This window comes from Phocoena phocoena, chromosome 3 (assembly GCF_963924675.1).
Source record: "Phocoena phocoena chromosome 3, mPhoPho1.1, whole genome shotgun sequence".
Lineage (NCBI taxonomy): Eukaryota > Metazoa > Chordata > Mammalia > Artiodactyla > Phocoenidae > Phocoena > Phocoena phocoena.
Genome location: NC_089221.1, coordinates 138,988,904 through 139,010,066, shown reverse-complemented (window position 1 = coordinate 139,010,066; position 21,163 = coordinate 138,988,904). Strand labels below are relative to the sequence as shown.

General features: G+C 35.7%; 1 protein-coding gene across 1 annotated transcript in view; it reads right to left on the bottom strand.

Moving 5' to 3' along the window:
- GABRA1 (gamma-aminobutyric acid type A receptor subunit alpha1) overlaps positions 1 to 17,588 on the bottom strand; it is a 60,561-nt gene extending 42,973 nt beyond the window's left edge. The window contains exons 1-3 of the mRNA XM_065875395.1: positions 17,285 to 17,588; positions 14,874 to 14,962; positions 11,425 to 11,537 (exon numbers count right to left, since the gene is read on the bottom strand). Coding sequence (XP_065731467.1) covers positions 11,425 to 11,537; positions 14,874 to 14,947 — 187 coding nt within the window. The 5' untranslated portion in view covers positions 14,948 to 14,962; positions 17,285 to 17,588. The remainder of the gene's footprint in view (positions 1 to 11,424; positions 11,538 to 14,873; positions 14,963 to 17,284) is intronic.
- Positions 17,589 to 21,163: the final 3,575 nt, after the last annotated feature.

Genomic DNA, 21,163 nt, shown 5'->3' with positions numbered 1-21,163 from the left:
TTGGCAGGCGGACTCTCAACCACTGTGCCACCAGGGAAGCCCTGATTCTTTTCTTAGTTTAAATATCTGCTATTTCTTATGACTCCATCAAGAGCTCATACTTTATTAGAATGTCAGGAATGACTTTCAATTAAAAACCATAATGAAAAGAAAATATATGCTATCTAGTCACAAAAGCTAGAATCTATCTTATTAATTGAGCTCACTTTCATCTTCCTCTTTCAAGATTTCCCCTTCTAGATCAAGCAAAAAACCTCATTTTGTTCCCAAGTTTGAGTTTTGGTTCTCTCCAGATTATAAACTATAAGATTTATGGTGAATATCTTACAGATTTGAGTGACACTTATGGAATTAAAATTATATCCTTTCTTTCATTTTTATTTTTATGGCAGAGATCTGTCATTAAATGCATAATCATTTGGGAAATATATACGAATCTCAGTTTGCACAGTTGCAAGTGCTTGGTGGTGTGGGATGGTTCTCTTGGACTCCTTTATCACTTTTATCCATTTCGGGGGTGTGAGGAGGGTATAATTTCTACAATTTAAGGTAACTCCCCAAGGTAGCTAGCTTTACACAACTTGGCTTACCAGATGTTTTAGGGGCAACCAATGTTTTCTTTTTTTTTTTTTAATGCTGGAGAGGGTGTGAAGAAAAGGGGACCCTCCTACACTGTTGGTGGGAATGTAAATTGGTACAGCCACTATGGAGAACAGTATGGAGGTTCCTTAAAAAACTAAAAATAGAGCTACCATATGATCCAGCAGAGAAGTCCATAATTCAAAAATGCACCCCAATGTTCATAGCAGCACTATTTACAATAGCCAGGACATGGAAGCAACATAAATGTCCATCGATAGAGGAATGGGTAAAGAAGATGTGGTACATATATACAATGGAATATTACTCAGCCATGAAAAGAATGAAATAATGCCATTTGCAGCAACATGGATGGACCTACAGATTGTCATACTGAGTGAAGTAAGTCAGACAGAAAAAGACAAATACCATATATCACTTATATGTGGGATCTAAAAAATAGGATTCAAACAAACTTATTTACAAAACAGAAATAGAGTTACAGATGTAGAAAACAAACTTATGGTTACCAGGGGGTAAGGTGGGGGAGGGATAAGTTGGGAGATTGTGATTGACACATACACACCACAAATCTGTTTTATCTAGCATGATAAAATGGTCTGAAGAAGTGAGCTATCCACTTGCCAAATATATGGACTATTTCCCTCTGCTGATTTTAGATTGTTAGCAGATGATTCCATCTTCAACTTGGGGGGGCGGGTAAGATAATCAGAAGAGAACACTCACTTTCTATATTTTCCCTTCTAATATATTTCCCTTGTCACACACCCAAACAGTTTTCTTTGATTTGTCATCAGCTGTTAGTAAGTATGCAGTGGAGCAAGAAGTTTCCATTGCTGTAAAACTCTGCTTATTATGTATGCCTCCGAAAGATTTGTCTTGCACATTAGTATGCTAATGTCTCTAAGAAACCATGTTTTAAATAAAAACCTGGTCAACACCATCTACCTCTGTGTTTCCCAAACTTAACTTGGGAATGCTACTCTAAAACATTACAAAAGCTTTAGGGTAAGCATGAGGCCCATATAACATATTATGTTGTTTATAAAAATTTTTTAAAGTTCATAGTATAAGTTTAAAAACTTCAGAAAAATATTTTAAGAAATTTAAATTCCCTGGAATACCACCATCCACATAAATCCACTGTTAATATCTTGATGTATTCCCTTACATACTTTTTTCTATTCAAATATACACGTAATGATTATCCTCAAACCACATTCTCACTCAGTTGAGTACCATCTCAGAGACAAGGAATAGGATCCTTTGACCAAAGTGTGTCTTTCACTCCAGCTCACCAGGGAGTCCGTGAGTGGCATGTGAAGTCATTCTGCTTTAAGATAGAAAGTTTATAATCTGGAGTGCAAAGGTTCAAGACAGAGGGTTGTTGTGAATCAACTTCAGCCAAACTGTAAATAGAGGCATGGTTAACTTGCTTTTTTGACAAAGAAATGGTGGTTTGTAATCAAGTGCTCTTCAGGTGTACCAGGCTTAAATGGAAGATGAGCTCATACCTACGTGCTTTGGCTGAGAGCTAGGGCAACTGCTGAGGAACCTTATTTTTTCCCAATTCTAGAAACTTTGTCATCCCCCCCTCAACATGAAATCCCTGTTGTAGGGGGAGATATATAGATATATATATATATATATATATATATATATATATATATATAATATACATATATAATTTATTATTTAAGGAACATTGAAACAGAATTTAAATCACATGCTCTAATACTAGACTTTATTGACAGCGTTAGACTCTAAAGTGTTATTAGAAATACCTATAAAGTACTCAAGGCCTTTCTACGGGTCACATGAGGAAAAGTCAAAATATGTTTTTGCTTTGATATATTCTATTTAAGAGCATACAGCATGAGTCAGGAACTTCTGATGAAGTTCAGCTAGGAAGATTATACACCTAGCCAAAGTTAAACATGAATGAACCTCTTAGGTAATGAGGAAATTGTATGCAAGTGGAAATCAATTAAAATAACTCAGTTGGAAGAAATGTTCAGAGAGTAGATAATTCAGCAAATAATTTTTTTCAATCAAATACTTTCATCACAATAATCCTTCTCTGTCCAATGTAAAAAAATCAACAGATTCTTTCAAATTAGTATAACTGAATACACATGTTCAAGTTTTCAAAGGATAAAGATAGAATGGAATTATATAAAATGAGATTATGATGATGATGGTTGTTATTGCAGTGACTAAGAATATCTTAATATAGTACATCAATGTAAATGAAGTTTATGATGATAAATTAATTAAAATCAGTCTTTAAACAAGCACACTCTTCAAAGATATGTTTTACATACAACATATATATATATTTATAAACACATATGAGCACACACACATATATGTACACAAACACACACATATATGTATACACATATATATACACACTATATTATATCCTTCTATAACAGCTAGACAGCAGTAAATCTGTTTTTTACTGGGGATTTCCTACAATGTTGATATCCTGCTGATAAGTTTTGAAGTAACAGATGTTTTGAAGTGATAATTCAAAAAGATGATTAGTGCTTGAGGCAGAAATGAGAAAAGCAGTGCAGTATAGTGAGTAATAAGCACATTGGATTAAGAGTCAAAACACTTGGATTTTAACTCTGATTTTCCTAGAGAACAAGCTGTGTGACTTTAGGTACAATCCTTTAATGTCCCTGAGACTGTTTTATCACTTCTTTAATGAAGAAATAATACCCGCACAGTCAACTCCATTGCATTAGAGTGAGGGTCAAATATGATTTTAATGCCAAAAACACTTTGAGATGTATTTACTGGGTACATTAATTTAGTCAACAAATGTTTACTGAGCATTTTCTATGTGCCAGGAAGGCACTGTTCTAGGTAATAGTAATATCGATACATTGATGAGCAAAAGTGCAATTGCTCCTTTTCTTCTGTAGCATATCTCACAATCTTAGGTAAAACATATTTTAGGTAAATAGGTTAGAAACATAGATAGATAGGTAGGTAGGTAGATAGATAGGAAGAATTACATACGTAGTTGTGTACGAACACATATGCACAAATTATACTAGTTAATGTCAGATCATTATAAATGTTCTGAAAGAGTGTCTTTGAAGAGATGACATTTGAACTGCAACCTAAAAGGTGAGAAAAATTCAAGGATGAACAGAGACAGGGAAAGGCATTTCAGGGAGAAGAAAGAATAAGGTGAAGAACTGAGGTGAGAATAGATGCGCTTGACTTAAGAAACAGAAAGTCCAGTACATCTGGAGCTTGGTGAAGCTGATGATCACGGTACAAGATGACACTCTAGAGGAAAGAGCTGTTTACTAATAATTTGGCCGTTATAACTTTAGCAAAATCCCAGTGGCTACACTTTATCTTAGGAAATGCTTGGCAAGATGATTTATATACAATAGGAAAAGGTGGAAGCAGAAAGTTTCTAAATATGCTAGAACATTCCTCTGGGCATCTCAGTTGGATTCATTAGATGAGCTGGCTTCATGAGCTGACTGGATTTCTCAGCCAGTAAAAGTTAAAAGGTGTTCTCTGTTCATTTTAACAATTCCTCTTGGGTTTTTGGTAACTGCTTTTTCTCTAAAATTCCTAAAGAGCTTCTTATAGAAGCAGCTGGCCTTTGTTCTAATGCAATAAGTCTTTGGGTAATGAAGTGAAGGAATGTTACTTGCAGTTTAAGAAGACAGCTGATGTGTGAAGAGTGGATTTTAAGAGTGACTGTAATTTTAAAAATAATGGAAGAGGGAATCAATAGTGAAGAATTGTAGGTGGTGTTTCCTTAGGAATCCCTATTACAACAATTTATTTAATATGGCATTGGCCCTGTTTTCACTGGAAATGCTGTCTATTGAGGAACTCAGAATAATATTCACTGGGCCCAGTTCTGTATACTCATAACTTAATGAAGGAGGTTTATTGCCTCCTTCAAGCTACTTTGCTTCTATTAATTCACAGAGGCAGTCACTATATGGAGAATGAATTGGCTAACATTAGTCATCATAATAAAGTATTTCTTAAACCCCACTTTGAAATGGTCCTGTTTGGAAATTGAAAGTATCCTGAGCTTCCTACATAACCATCAATTTATACTCCTGGATTGGACAATGTTTCAGCTCCCCGCCAATCTGCCTGGGGCAACATGTTTGCTCCTTGTCCTTCACTTCCAGTCCCTTAATTCTTTAGAATAGTTGGCAATTTTCCCCTCCCTGATAACGTAGAGCAACTTAATGTTGGTGATATTCAGCTACTAAACCTGGATATGGGGTAGAAAATCACATTTCGAGGTGCCTAACCAATACCTGGTCCTTGGTGTTTTCAGATTCCAAGAACTCAGATGATACAAGAATCTCCCAGGGAAAAAAAGGTAAAGTTTATTACCGGAGACATTTATTTCTTCTCGACTGAGAATTTGCCTCCTTCCCTCCTTATATCATGGCATTTTCTATTGGGAGAGAGCAAAGCTGTAGAGAAGAATGTGATTGCTGTGTTGGAGGAATAGGTTTCTTTTGGTCTGTAGAAGTCTTGATCAAAATTGCCTAACCTGCAGTAGCTTTGAGGTATCCTACTTTCTGTTCCTATTATTGAATTTTAATTATATGAGAATAATAATATAATATCATTATATATTATATATATTATGGAGGGATATGGCGTCCACTTAGGACTTGGTTTTAAGTTCTTCAAAATGGCAGAGTCCATGACTATTAACAGTAAGATTCTTACTTCAGAAACACTACAAACACTATTTTTCAAATAAAGAACTCAAGTTCAGGCTGCAAAAAAAAATCATATACAGAAAAAAAATATGTATATTTTCTAATATTTCACATTGGTTCTAGAATCAAGATAGGAAATGGAAACTATATAAAAAGTCCAAAAGTAACTGCACAAAATATAAACTGCAGCTGTTTACTAATAATTTGGCCGTTATAACTTTAGCAAAATCCCAGTGGCTACATTTTATCTTAGGAAATGCTTGGCAAGATGATTTATATACAATAGGAAAAGGTGGAAGCAGAAAGTTTCTAAATATGCTAGAACATTCCTCTGGGCATCTCAGTTGGATTCATTAGATGAGCTGGCTTCATGAGCTGACTGGATTTCTCAGCCAGTAAAAGTTAAAAGGTGTTCTCTGTTCATTTTAACAATTCCCCTTGGGTTTTTGGTAACTGCTTTTTCTCTAAAATTCAACTGAATTATAGAATGTCTAGATATAGTATTTCAGTGTAAATAGATTGCATTATGCCAAAGTCTGAGCATCTGTTCCACACCTTGCATTAAAAGCATCAGATACACCTATAGAAAATTCAAAAAGAATTCCAGAGTAGAATTTCAAAAGCTGATACGAAAAGCCACTATCTGGTAAAGAAAATGTAACAACAACAATAAAAAAATATTGGATAAATCTAACCTTTTTAAATTTGTGGGGGGTATTGTCAGTAATTTAGAATCTTTTTATTTTATTGAAGGTGAACACATTGTGACACGGATATCTTGCCCTCTAAATTTTAGAAATTCTGGCTTTTTAATATAAATACAAAATGTGTGTTTTAAGTTAGGTGAACATGAATAAAATGGTTGCCTCTGATCTCAACATCACACAGGATACAAAAACATAATAAAAGATCACATGAATATCAGATATCATCTTGAGATAGAACAAAGTCTAGTCACCTAAAGTTTAGAGTTGCACAAAATTTCACAAGTTAATCTGATTTTTTTCTCCAGAACACTCTTAGTTTCCCACCTTTACTTATTTTGACCTAAAGAAACATAACCCAATATCCCAAGCTAATTCCCCAAGGAGCCCGTACCACCTTGCCAGTAGCACTCATATCCAACCCAGTCTCCTTGCCTTGTTGGAGATGCTTATATCTTAAAGCTAAGATCTCTGGCAATAATAGGACTAAATGAAGTCTAAAAGGTCTCATACAGGCGTAAAAAATCAAAAATTGGGAAAATTAAGAAGATAAGGAGTAAGTCTGCTTTGAAGCATAGATTGTTTGTTAAATAGTATGTCGTGCTAAAATACCTTGAGGGAAAAATCCCAGCTACATTCCAGTCACAAATACTCACCTGATAGCTTCAATTAAGTAAAATCTAAAACAAACAAAAAAATTCCCCCAAATTCTATAACACTTATAGGAAAAAGAAGAAAATCTTAACTAAATGTGTTAAGCATATAGTAGAAATAAAGCCCATTCTCTACCTCCATTCCTACCTACCTATTAACTTATTTACTTCTCCCCCCATCAATCTGGGTTTGTCACATGATGAGTACACACGTGTACTCTTTCAAAAGAAAGAGAGATGTAGCCTGTATATATGGTGTGGCAGAAAGGAAGGGAAAGCTGTCACTGGAAGGGCATTACTTCTTAAAAATCTGAAAACTTTCTTCAGAATGTAGTTTTGGATCTATGTTTCTGGATTGTTCTTACTCCCTCTCCCAGAGTGCAGGGAAAGCCAAAATGATGGTGGCTGAAATTTTACCCAGATAGGTGTAATTCAGGGGGAGCATCATTTAATTTTTTCAGAAGTTGGAGAAAATTCAGGCTTCTTTCGTTTATTAGATTCAGAGTCAATAAGGAGAAACCTTGAGGAAATGGATTTTCTCAGAAGGTGATTGGTTTGGTCTTGATTTAAGGCAAAAAGAGGAATCTTGATTAACCAAGGAACACCTGAGCCTACCCATCCTCCTACCACACATGCCTTTTCCATTTTCTCTAAGTTGCTCTCCTTCGCCTTCTCCAACCCTCTCACTTTTCTCTGTTCTTTCTCCTTATTTTCAGTACCTTCTTTTGCTCTCCTTTCTTCTGTAACCTTTTCTTTCTTCTCTTGACATTTTTTTTTTTTCTGGATTTTACCTCCTCCCCTCCCTCAACCGTTTTATTCTTCTCTAGTGACCATGCTTTAGGCAAGAGCTTTTCAAAAACATTCTTCAGGGCTTCCCTGGTGGAGCACTGGTTGAGAGTCCGCCTGCCGATGCAGGGGACACGGGTTCGTGCCCCGGTCCGGGAAGATCCCACATGCCGCGGAGCGGCTGGGGCCGTGAGCGTGGCCGCTGAGCCTGCGCGTCCGGAGCCTCTGCTCCGCAACGGGAGAGGCCACAACAGTGAGAGGCCCGCGTACAGCAAAAAAAAAAAAACAACACATTCTTCAGGCCCTGATTGCAAGGAAGAACCAGCCCTCCACATCTTGTCCTCAAAGAAAGAGATATTAAATGAGAATGAATCCAACAATCACTGACAGTTTCGATTTGTATTTTCTGACTACTGACTATTTCAATTCAAGTCTATTTAAAGCTTTCTTCATTAATTTTATACTTAAAATATGAACTTGCCAACATATTTTTCTCTTTATATCCTTGAATAGAGTATATTATTAGAATTCCACACAGTCTATCCTTTTTAGTTCTTTTATTTTATTTAAAAAGATATGTGTCTTCCAGGATATCTCTAGGTTGCCCTTTTCTTTCTACTTTCTCAGGATTGCTCTTAACCCTGAAAAGATAGCCTTTTGAAATAGTGTTAACAATATCTGCAACTGATTCCTATCATCTGGATGAACCATGTTATATATCTGTTTTCTTAGTTATTGGATCCAGGGTGTACATCTCCAAAGAATAATGTTACACTTTTGGATTCTGTGTGTGTTTCTGAAAAACAGGTCATGATGAATCTGCATGTACAAGAGTTTCTTACATTAGTCTCAAGTCTTAGCTTATCACATTTCTATATTTTCTCAAGACATTCAGAACAAAATATCCCTGCCTTCTGCACAATGTTGTTATTTTTATAAAACCAGACTTTTATCATAATAAAGAAGAGGGTGGGCTCCTATCTCTTGCGAGAGAAGATTATCCCAGCTGTGATCATGAACCTACTAAGAGGAAATTTTTACTGCCTTATAAGCTAATGATAATCTTTCAAGTATTGCCTCTACATAGTTTTTACATCTGAAAGCAAATGGATCATGTAAAAAAATCCATTTTTATAATGGGAGAGCTACTGGAAGGCATGTCATACTTAGCTTACCAGAAATCTATGATAAAGAAATAAAAATAAATAATTTTGCAGAAATATATATATTAGATAATTTCAATTTATAGCATCCAAAATCATGGTGTTAACATTTTTCTCTATTCTGTAGCTGATTATGTTTCATAAAATATCTAAAATCTGTGTTTAATATTTAAGATGTTTTCTGAAGACAGATAAACATTCTCAAAATGTACTTAAACATGTTAAGATGTTTTCTAAAGACAGATAAACATTCTCAAAATGTATTTAAACGTGTTAATGATTCTGCAGATATATGTAGTAAACACATGCTATATATGTAATAAACACATGCCATTATATCCCTTAAGACTGAAAAAGCATGACAAAAAAATGACAAAAATTTAGTTAGTATTAAAGTTTTTTCATAAATCTCAAATCCATCAGATTTAATTGCAGTATGCTCCAGAATGATAGATAAAATAGAAATAGAGGAAACTATTTGGGCTACTTTTTAGTTTGTTTTCATGTCTATCATAATCTCAAAATCACTGTTTCCAGAAATCATAAATATCAGAAAAATCATCTTTAGCAAAAATTAAAGCATATCCATTCTTTTTGATTTTCCTGAGCCCTTGAATTCTCTATTACTGTAGCATATTATATCCATTTCAATTAAAAAGAATATATCTTGTCTATATTTAGCCAACTACTATTTCTTTTCTTTAAATATCTATTTTTGTTATTTTGAGGGGATTAAGTAGGTAATAAAGTAGATTCCACCAAAACTGCAGCCTGAATTAATGTAGTTGTTTCTGTTAATAAATCCACCATTATCTTGAGTCTTGAAAATTAGCTTTTTGACCCATTCTTAGTCTATATTATACATCCTCAAGGTCTGTGGCTCTGCAAGACTTAGGTATGCATATGAGGAGTAGGTGAAATGCTTCCTGCTTATACTATATTTGATTAAAGAGTTATTACACATAATTAAATGTAAATGAGCAGTCATGGGCTTGTTATTTGTACTCCAAATAACAATATGACCAAACAGCTGATTATTAAAGAAGGGGTGTGTGTGTGTGTATGTGTAAAATTGTTTAACAAACTGAAAACTATGCACAGAACTTATAGAGGATACTCACATTCACAAGGTAAAGTATTAAATGGGATTTCCTAAACTAGAATGAAGATAAGATTTTCTAGATGTGTTATAAAATTCTGCTGATTTTCTAATGAGATATCATGCAGAAGGAAGAATAAGAAGTAAAGAAATCAGATGCATGCCCATTAGTACTTTAAAAGTCTTCTTTTTAAAAGTTATTGTCACTGTCCTGAATTTCTTCTTTTTGTACATTCCTCCCCCACCTGCAGTCTTTGTAATTTATTTCAAATTTTATGAACCAAGAACAATTTTCCTGAAACCACTCCAGAGGTTTAGATATACACAGACCTTATATTAATACATCACATACACATTTATGCACTCCATTTTGTGACCAATGCATTTTGTTCCTTAATATTTTTTCAAAGAACTTAGTAAAAGGAAACCAAGTGGAGTACAAACCTGGAGGAATTTGTATAGTGTGTCCTAGAACGGATGCTTGAGATTGATAGGAAAGGACACCTGGTAAGACCTTTGACATATATCCGAGTCATGTCTTCGATAAAGGAGTTTTCCTTAAACCTCTGAGACACTAATGACATTTGGCAGCCTCAAAACAGACCTATGATCCATATCTGTGTCATTACACTGCCCAGAGTATTAACAGGAAGACTAAATCCATGTTACCATTCTGTTTTAAAATCAAAAATTGAATTCTTAACCTTCTTATTCTTTGCATAACTTTGCTGTCTAGATGAAGAGGAGATGAATTTCTTAATATTGTCATTGCACTGTAATTTAAATATTGCTATTAAATAGTTTCAACAAATGCTCTGGAGAGAGTGCAGCATAAGTTATAGTTGGGAGTCACAGATTCTCTCCTTGGTTTCCTATGTGACTTTGAACAATAATTTATTTCCTTGCTTCACTCATTTTACTCTGAGATCAATATTTTGTTTTGGCTTCATTAGTCTTTGTTTAACTAAATAAGATAGGTTGATTATCTTACTCAAGGACTGTTTAAATAAGTGTGTAATCCCTTGCACTATTTACTCTTATTGTTATAAATACTGTATTATTAAGTGCTAACTTCTTCCTGAGTAGAAATTCATTAGTAAAACCAATGAACTGGTATACAAAAAAAAAAAAACCAAAACATTTTAACTATAGAAAATTAGGGTTTAAGTTTAAATTCACAGTCAAAACAAAACACACACCATCATCTATCTCATTCACCTTTTATCCTAGAGGTGGGGGTAATCTAACACAAAATAGTGGATCAATATGTAATATTCCCAAATAAATGTTTAGAGCAGTAGATTCAGAGGTACTCTACTTGAATTCAATGCAAACATAGCTATGCCTAATGAAACAGAGATGCAGTATTTGAGCTGGAAGAGATGATATTACCCCCCTTTTTCCCTTGTAAAATCAAATCATACATGGAAAAGATTGATTGTCAAGTAAATGTAACATTTATTTCATGACATTATGAGAAGTTTGAATCTGCCTTCTACTACGTATGGGTATGTACATGGGATGACCGTGGAAAATTGAATTAATATTGAGCAATATACTAAAAATAGGATGTCATTACACTACGTGCTTCCATTCTTATTACTTTAACATGGAGAGGGAAGCAATACTTTAATAGTAAATGTTTAATATTGTTCTATAAAATAAAAACACGATAATGCTACCCACCTCCCAATCCTGGTCTCAGGCGATTGTCATAACCATCTAGGAGTCGGTCCAAAATCCTAGTGAAGACAGTGGTGTTGTCTTTAAGTTCATCTTGTAATGAGGGTTGTCCATAGCTGAAAAAAATGTAAAGGGAGGCAATATCTAAATTATACATTTCTACTAAAACCTTTTTCCAAATAAAACCTTCTGCAATTTTCCAACTTCCTTTCTATTGAATCTTAATTTGAAAATTTCTTCTGGTAAAGTAAAAAAATGTCATAGTTTAATTCTTACCATTTTCTCATATTTGTTCTCATAGATGATATGCTCTTTATTCTAATATTTCTAACTATGGAAGGAAAATTACAGGAAATGAGTTGTGTCTTTACATTTATAATTCTCAGCATGTATACAATGTTGTAATGAATGTTTTCTCTGGGCAAGCAAGAACATTAATGCACTTTAGTAAAAAACCTAGATCTGGGAAACTTCTTCCCAAATTAAAAAAAATGTATTTCTGAGCTACCAAAATACGTAATAGCTTTGTTTTCATTTAATTTAACATGTAGCATAATCCTAAGATTTCACCTACCAACAACCGTCCCTTTATCCACTTCATATATATCTATGTTTTGTGTTTTTGTTGTTCTTTCTGGTATTTAGATGAGAAAAATAGATAAAACTTGTTTCTTAGGATAATTACATGTTCACATCAGTGTGTAATTTCCATTCTTCTTAAGGTTTATGAACCAATTTTTATAATTTGTCTATTCAAACCTCTAACTAATTGAATTTTGTAATTTCTGGTCTTAGAAGTAAAAGATAGCTTGGAAAAGATATGGTCCAGTATTCTTAATTTATGGTTTTACTAAACTAATGCAGGATTAGCGTTTTAAGAAAACACAGCCATTTGTAGAGTTTGAACTAGAATCCAGCTTTCTTTAACTTTTAGTCTAAAACTTTATTTTCATTCTTCTATATCAGAGTAATTGTATTTAAGTCTTTCTATGTGAAGGTCTAGTTTTTATCCCTTACCAGTCGTTACTAGTCTTTGAATTTTGACCACGTAATGACTGCAGTTCACATATTATGTATTTATTACATCAATCACATTACTATCTATGCTCCTTGAATCATATTTTATGTAATGATTAGAATGACACCTCCAAAATCCTTTGAGAGAAGAGTATTCTATGTTAGGAGGGATCACACTTACTGATATATTTCAATGATAGCTCTGACCTTGAGCAAAAAGAAAAAAAAAAAGAATATAGAGTGTGAACTAAAAAACGGACACAAAAATATCACTTTCAATTTAATATGCTTTTGGCATCTCTCTTGTGTGTTTATATTACTGATCAATCTAAGAAAAATAATAACATTTGAAACCAGGGTTCACTGATTTGACAGAAGCAAGAAATATAATCAAAGTATCAATTCAAAAACAAACACTATTATTTGGATAATAATGTTATACTGGCAAAATGTAAAACTTTTCTGATAAAATTTTAATTTAATAAGCTATTATAACTAAAAGTTATTCATGATATGAAATATATGAAATGTACCTCTATGAAACAGTTCTCCATTCTCCTAAATTCAACATTAATACTGTGCAGATTGAGGGTTTACTCTCCTTTGGCAGAATTAAAGATCTTACTAGTTTTTGAAATCAAATTTTCAACGAGCGCTGTGTCTTCCAGGATGTCTTGCTAGCAGATGACAGCAGTAAAGCAAAAATAGTTTTCTGAATACAATTATTTATAAAAACTCATTGTCACAAAACCTACTGCCATGCATGCATCTTTCAAGGATACTGGAAGGTCGTCTTGATAAAGGTGGAAAAGAAATACTAACACACTTTGAGTTGTGACGAGAGCCTGACCAAGTAGTCTAAGGAAGAATCACTAAAATAAGAAGGGAGAAAAAGGTGAGATGGGGTGATATGACAGAGCAAATTAGATTGTTAATATGATTCCCAAAATATGGGGTGATCTACTACCTATACCTGCATTCTCTTTGTTTTCATAGCTTATGTCAAATTCAGGAAATGCTTTTTTTCCCCTGGTTTTATTTTATAAATGTTGTACTCACCAATTGTTTGCATTGGAGTACAAATGCCAAAAGAGACTTTTCCCTCCCTCCCAGAGAACCCGTTCTGCTCTGCCAATTGGAATGACAGTCTTTCTTTTATGTGCTTTTCTTAATCAGGTTATGCTTCATTTTTAATTCTAATTTACTATGTAATTGTCAGACAATGACCCTAGGATAAAGATCAAGATTATTTATTTGCTATTAAATACTCATGCCCATGTAATGTTTCCTAAACTGAATATATAATTTGTAGAGAAATGTCAGTTACAGTACGTGATTTTGATTCCATATGAACCACTATATAATAAAACATTGTGCACTAACTCCATCTACAGGTCATTACAATAGCAACACTTCATACAATTTTTCAAGAGCGGTGAAGAACATTTAACTCCTCAGATTAAGAGTATCTGGCAATAATGCACTTTCTGTTCATCTGGCGGTCATTATTTATCATATACAATAACAAACAATAAAAATAGACAACTTCTCAATTTAAAAAATCCTCCTTAGTCCTTATCTTTCCAGTCTATTCCATCTCTCTGCCTTAACTCATAAGGGTTCACTTTTCATTACATTATGGAGAATCTTAGATTTTTGTAATATGTCTAAGACTTTCTTTGGGGCCACAGGAGTGGACTACACAAAAAAATATAAAAGCAGATAAAGGAGAATCTGAAATATTTGGTCCTTTGTATCTTTGCTAGTATAATATGTCTATGCATTTGATGGGATCATTAGCAAATATTTTGAATATGGTTAATCATATGATTACATTTTTTTCTCATAACTTGTCTCCACAGTAGTTAAACTTAAATAGAGAAGTTCAGTTTTATCTAACGTTCTTAAATATGTGTGTAGTATATTCTACTTCTACTGGTTACATAAATAACAGTTTCAAAACATAATGCACATGCATTTATAAAAACTTATGACTTTCAAATTACAAATATTATTCTAACCTTTCCACTTCCACATAGAAGTTATTCTATGATCTTTGCAACTGGTTAGAAATTTTCTTGTTGGAAAATCAACTCACATAGTATGCTGACATTAATTGGGGTAACTTTTTCTGTGAATTAGGAAACCACATGTTTTGTTCAGTTACAACTGAGCAGTGAGAAGTTCAATTTAAGAATTAAATGTTGAATTAATACGTTCCTTAACAGAAGCGTGTTAAGCGTATTCTAACCCACATGCAAATAAGTTGATTATTTTTTCATATTGTTCTTCTTTATTAGCTGGAATTTTATTGCAGTTAAGTTTTTTGAATTCCCTTAGTCATGAATTCCTCCAAGGACAATTTTCTTCCCCCTGAAAGAATAAATGAAAAGTTACAGAAATTCTCATGCAGATTTAAAATAAAGGGTCCCCACCTTCTTCCAGTCAATGTGCTCAGAAGGAGGGTCCAGCCCCAAATGTAGTCAGAGAGACCCGGACTTTTCTTCATTGCGGGCTTGTGCGGCTGAAAAGTAGAACAAGTACAGATCAATGTCCCTTGCAAGAAACATCAGGTTATAACCACTAGGGCTGACTGAGGCAGTTCAGATAAATGCTTTGAAGTCAGGAAATGACCTCACTGGGCTATGACACCTCACTGGAAGCAATGGAAACCTGGACCATCCATTCTCCACTTTCACTTCCATTTCTCCATTCAGAAATATCAGTGTCTAAATTTCTCCTGTAAAAGAATACAAGTTGAAATTCTCTCAGGGGACAATATTGCTTAACATAAAAACTGTGAGTTGTTTTTCCTCTAGGTTTTATATTTACAATGTAGTTTGCATTACTCTCTTCTTGTTATCATCTGAAAAATTTGACCTTTCTTATTTGAGTTCCCACAACTGAACTGTGTGCACTGACAATTTTCAGCTGGTGTCTACAACAGGGAGAGCATGTTTGGAGGCTGTGATGGGGTAGGTTCATATGCTTTGATGACTGAATTCATCTTTGGATTCTGGGTGCACCTTGATTTCAGAAGCAACTGCTATTTATCTTTTTTTTAAAAAAAATAAAATCATAGGAAACACTCAGTTGAATGCCGAAATCATGCTTGTAATTCTCTGCCTGTGATTGCCTCGTTAAATATGCTCGCTAATGCTTCTGTGAGGCTAAAGGACATACTTTATAGTCAAGCCATGTGCTGATCTCTCACATACAAACCACACTCACATAAATGCACACAAGCATGCCCTCACATGTCTTTTAAGCCCTCTCAGATTCTGCCAGGTTGCTGCTAGAAAATGTTTCATCTAAAACAGATGGAAGCTGGAGTGCTTTGCTTTGCATGAAAAAGGGAATCTTTTTTCCCTCTTAGGTAAAGTGCAATCAATCACCCTCTGATTGTTGAATTTAGACTTGGTAGTGGGATGTTGGAGGAATGGAGGAGCATGGAAAGCTTAGAGGATTTTTAAAATTATAATCTATTTGTGTAATTCTTAAAAATCAGAGCACTACCTGGTGAATGAGCAGACATGGTAACACTATTTGAATGTGCTATAACTGATTCCAGTCATAATATGAGAAATGTTCAAGGTAAAATTTGTTAGCACTTCCCTGAATCTGTACTCCTTAGCAGGGTCAGTGATTAATGGATTGCAAGTCTTTTAAAGCATATTTTCCATTAGGCACTCTATAGTTTAATGTGGTATGCCTTTAAATACATCTACACAAATGCTTTCCGCACTCTCCAGGATCATTTATATCAGTAAAAACCATTCCAAACAGGCATGTAAGCAATGAAACATAATTAAAGTGTTTAGAGTGAAATGGTCTAGACCTAGGGGTAAGAACTGGGAGCTTCATAGTTTTTCCCTAATTTAGTGACTGCTTTTGACATAGATGAGTTGAATACGACAAGAAATATTGGGTAAATATCCTTATGTTAAAATGTTGCACCTAAATTGCATAATTATAATTCACCCTTTTATTAACCTTCAACATCCGTTATGAAGGAAAAACAACTTCTCGTACCCTTTTAATATTTGTTGGTCTTTATAAAAAAGGGTAATTCCCAAGGGGGTAAGTGAAACAAAACAAAACCCCAAAGCAAGATAGCATAGCTTTTTGTCCTCCTCTGACATTTTGAAAAGAGAAAAACAAACCTATCATGGCACTTGAGTTGTTGAGTAAGAAAGTTTCTTGAAAATGCAAACCTAATAGTTTAAAAGAAACGCTAAGCTGTCTCCTTACCACTTTCCACCTTCAACCTCGCCCCATCAAACACACACTCTGAACACCCATATCTATGCCACCCACAGCAAATGATAACTTGAGTTTTTCGTGTTCGGAATGAGAGAGACCCCTACACCAGACGGCATTACAGCAGCGTCCACTGGAAAGGAGAAAAGAAGCATTTTTGCAGGCAGAAAGAGAGAGTGCCTTCCCTACGATGGAACATTGAGATAGGTTTTCTATCCCAGCGTCTTAACTTTAGACGATGCACCCAACGCCCCTCCCCACCTCACCCCAGCTCCGTCTTGCAAAAAAAAACAAAAAAACCCAAAAAAGACCAAAACAACATGTCACCACCCACCCCGCGGAATACATTCACCTCTGCCTAAGAAACAGGGAAAGAAAAGAGAGACGGAGAAAATAATAATAATAATAATGCTCCTAGATCGCTGCGATTTTCACCCTGAAAGAAAAACATTCGTTCTTTCTACCTGCTGCGGGATCAGGCTCTTGTCCTGTTCCCTCCTTCTCTGTTTTCTATTGCATTCCTGTCACTCCAGCAAGGAAAAGGCACGTTCAAAGCTTATGTGTGGCGGTCCGATGCCGCACTTACCTCGGGCCCCCTCTGGGCAGAGGATCGCTCAAGACCCAAGAAAAGTCTGCGAGAGAAAATCGTGGAGAGCTGGGAGCCAGCGCGAGCCCGCGAGTCCCGGCGCGCCGGCAGCGCAGGGGCGTCCTCGCTCTGCCGCTCACTCACTCGCTCTGAGCGGTCAGAGCCATCATGGACTCTGCGTGCTCCTTTGCTGAAGATTTCACACCCAAATTTGCTTCCCAGTATCCAATCTGCAGCTATACAACAAAAGATTTTTCTTTACCAAGACAGTAGTAATACGTCCCAGGGCAAACCGGATGTGAAATAGGCGGTGACTTCATGCCAGAGAGATTTTATTTTAGAAAGGAAGGTGGTACCAGCCTCTGGATCTGGAGACCAATCCGCCCATTTTTTATAGGCAGCACAATTTAACTTGCACCGCTCTGGCCCTAATCCCCTTCTCTCTAGCTGCAGACTCAAATCCTTCTACAATCTGCTGCAAGCTTTCCTTTTTTGGGGGGAGTAGACATGGGGGAGGGAAGAGTAGAAAGGGTTAGAGACATAGGGACGATACTCAGAATCTTTTCACACTTTCAATTTAGGAACCCTCTATTTTAAGGCGTGCCTATTAAAAATACAACTGATGAGTATAACTATTCCACCTTTGATCAAATATTTAACCACTGCATGCATATGAACGGACGCAAGCTATGAGACAGGGAGATGCAGGGTTCCACATGTGGAAAGCGCACTCTCCTGTCGCCTGTCTCCCTCACACGCACTCCCACACACGTCTGAGTCCCTGTGTCTTGCAGAGTCACGAATGATGAGGGCTGGTAGGGAAGAGTTCTGGCCGGTGGGGAATTGGCCACCGGGTTGAGAGAGTCCTCCGCACTTTCACAGGTTGTGAGCGCTCTCCACCGGCCCTCAGTCTGCAGCTTAGAGGACAGCAAGAACACGCTCCGGAACCGGGTTTTTCATCTTTGGAGGCAACTGTTTGTTTATGTCATGATGGAGAAAACACGGCCTCCTTTAAATATGAATTGTGCTGGGTTCCTAGCACGAGGAGTATTTAACTTTAAATAAATCGCCCAGATCATTTCTAGGTTTGAGAGTCATATCTGCATTTCCGGAATCATTCCCTTGCCTATAACTCCATCATTCTCGGGATTAGGAAAATGAGAGAGGGGGATGAGAGATTAACAGAAAGCCTTTTAGAACTCAGGTCAAAACCCGCTTCTACTTTTTTCCCCCCCTTTCCTCTTCTGTTACCCTCCCTGGTGGCTCTTCACCCACGAATAATTATACACTGAGGGAAGGAGGGTGTGTTTCTACATCAGTCTAACTAAATTTCCAAGGAATCAGGGACGACTGTAGTTCTCTCCTCAGATTTTGTGAATGGGTGTTTGTAGCAGAGAGGAGATGGGTGTTGTGTTCCTGGGAGCGCTTACTGAAATGACCTGAGGCTGTGGGAATTGTCCCGTTAGCACTTCCCCCTGGACTAGGTAGCAGGTGCTGAAAAGAAAAGGTGGGTGCCTCCGTGTAGTGCTTCTGGTGAATAAGGGCTGAACTTTGGTGAGCTCCCTAGTCATTTTCCGTGGATTTCTACCAGAGGAGACATTTCAGATAGGGTCAGATCTTGGCTAAGGGAAGAAAAAAATCCAAAATGGCCAGTCCATACCACTCATGCGTTTTTGATTCTGCAAGTGTTCATTGACTTTGTGCTGCAATGCAGTCAGCTAACATGAATAAAATTTAAGACAGGTGAATGAAATAATAAGGAATATATAATTGAAGACCACATTTAGAATTGGACTTGTTTCTTCTGAGTTTTGAAAGGGAAGTGTCATTGGGAAGTTATTTTAGAAATAAATCTTCAAGGAAGGGAGATTTGAAGATCATTTTATAATATCCTTGTTTAGTTGCCTACTCTATTCAGACACAACAAATGTAATGTATTTTTTAAAATAAATTTATTTATTTATTTGTTTTTATATTTGGCTGTGTTGGGTCTTTATTGCTGTGTGCGGGCTTTCTCTCCGTTAGCCAGCGGGGGCTACTCTTAGTTGCGGTGCATGGGCTTCTCATTGCTATGGCTTCTCTTGTTGTGGAGCATGGGCTCTAGGCGCGCGGGCTGCAGTAGTTGTGGCTCATGGGCTCAGTAGTTGTGGCTCGCAAGCTCTAGAGTGCAGGCTCAGTAGTTGTGGCACCCGGGCTTAGTTGCTCCGGGGCATGTGGAATCTTCCTGGACCATGGCTTGAACCCATGTCCTCTGCCCTGGCAGGCAGATTCCCAACCGCTGCGCCACCAGGGAAGCCCATGTAATGTGTTCTTAACAATAACCATTGAAGGAACATCAGAGCTTCCTTATGTGACATTATCCAATTTTTATTTATTTATGTGCTTATCCATTAATTTACTTATTTATTGAGCAGTTCTGAGAATAAAGCTCACATTGGTAAGGTTTTGAAACCCTGAGTTAATTAGAAAACATTATTTTCTTACCTGGCAATATAAAATGCAATTTCATAGTTTTGTTTTGATTCAACAAAGACTAATAGTCCTAAAAGTGACCTTTTAGACTTTTTTTTTCCTCCTGACTAAATTGTCACAGCTCATTTTACTTCCCTTTACAAATTGAGAATGACTTTATATCCTATACCTAATGACATACAACCAAATCACTCTGTTTTTTCGAGCACAATTGCTGAAACTTTATCATTTGAACAATAATCTCTGAAAACAATGCCAGTCACATTTTACTTGAGACTAAAAGTGTTATGTGACTATCCAACAGGATACAATTGCACAGCATTTCCATACATTTTAAAACAAATGAATATTTATAAATAGCTATGGGTTTATCTTAAAGCTATGGTACAAATAGGGAAATGGAAATTCCATATTCTGATTCTCTATTTAAGATACAATATTCACAAGGTAGATGATGTACCTATAATTTGTTTTGGGACATGTATGTTTTTAATAAATAAATTTAATAAATAAATTGTGGGTGTTTAAAATATGGTAATTTGACTATTCCAAAAACAGCAATTGCAAATCTAAATTATGAGTATGCTTATTCTTTTCCATCTAAGGTATCATTAACATATGCACATAACACTAGGGAGTAAACCATAGGAAATTAATGGCAAGGAAATCACTTTTTTATATTGTCTTATTAAATTGACTTTTATATAATTGTTGAAATTCTTGATAAATCTCTTCAAAGTAAGTGTGCACTGATTGAATTAAGTTCTTGAAATCACAATAACCATGATGTTTAATATTCTTAAAATATTTACTGAGTGCCAAGTCATGTGCTAACAATTTGCATAAATCATTCCATTTAATTCTCAAAACCAGTCTGTGATAGTCTTATACCCCTCTTTTACAAATCACTCAATAATTTGTGGATTAGAGAGAGCGAGAGATTTGGTCAAGGTTACACAGCAAGCAAGTGTTTATGCTAGAATGCAAACTCGGATCTTCCAACTTCAAAGCTTATTCTCTTAACCATGTTTCTATATTACTTTATTTCCTTACTATGTGGTTGTGAGCTCATGTTAAGATCTGTTTTATTCGTCTTATATCTATGTTCGACTGTCTTAATAGCAATCACATCAAACCTACCTCCAAGTATTTAAAAAAGGTATTTATTCATGATGAGATTCTTCCATTTGATGATCTAGTGCATCCAACTGCAACAGGGTGTCAGGCTGACTTTAGTATTTTGGAGTTTCCTGCTGTTCTCCTTCAGTCTCATGAGGCCAGTTTTGAAGGCCCTTTGAACAGTCACTAGTTTTGGGCAGAAGGGATTTGAGGTCAAACCTAGGACCAGGGATCCTGGGGAGGCCTAACAGCTCTATTTCCAGTGTTGCAGACTGGTACATTTTGCTT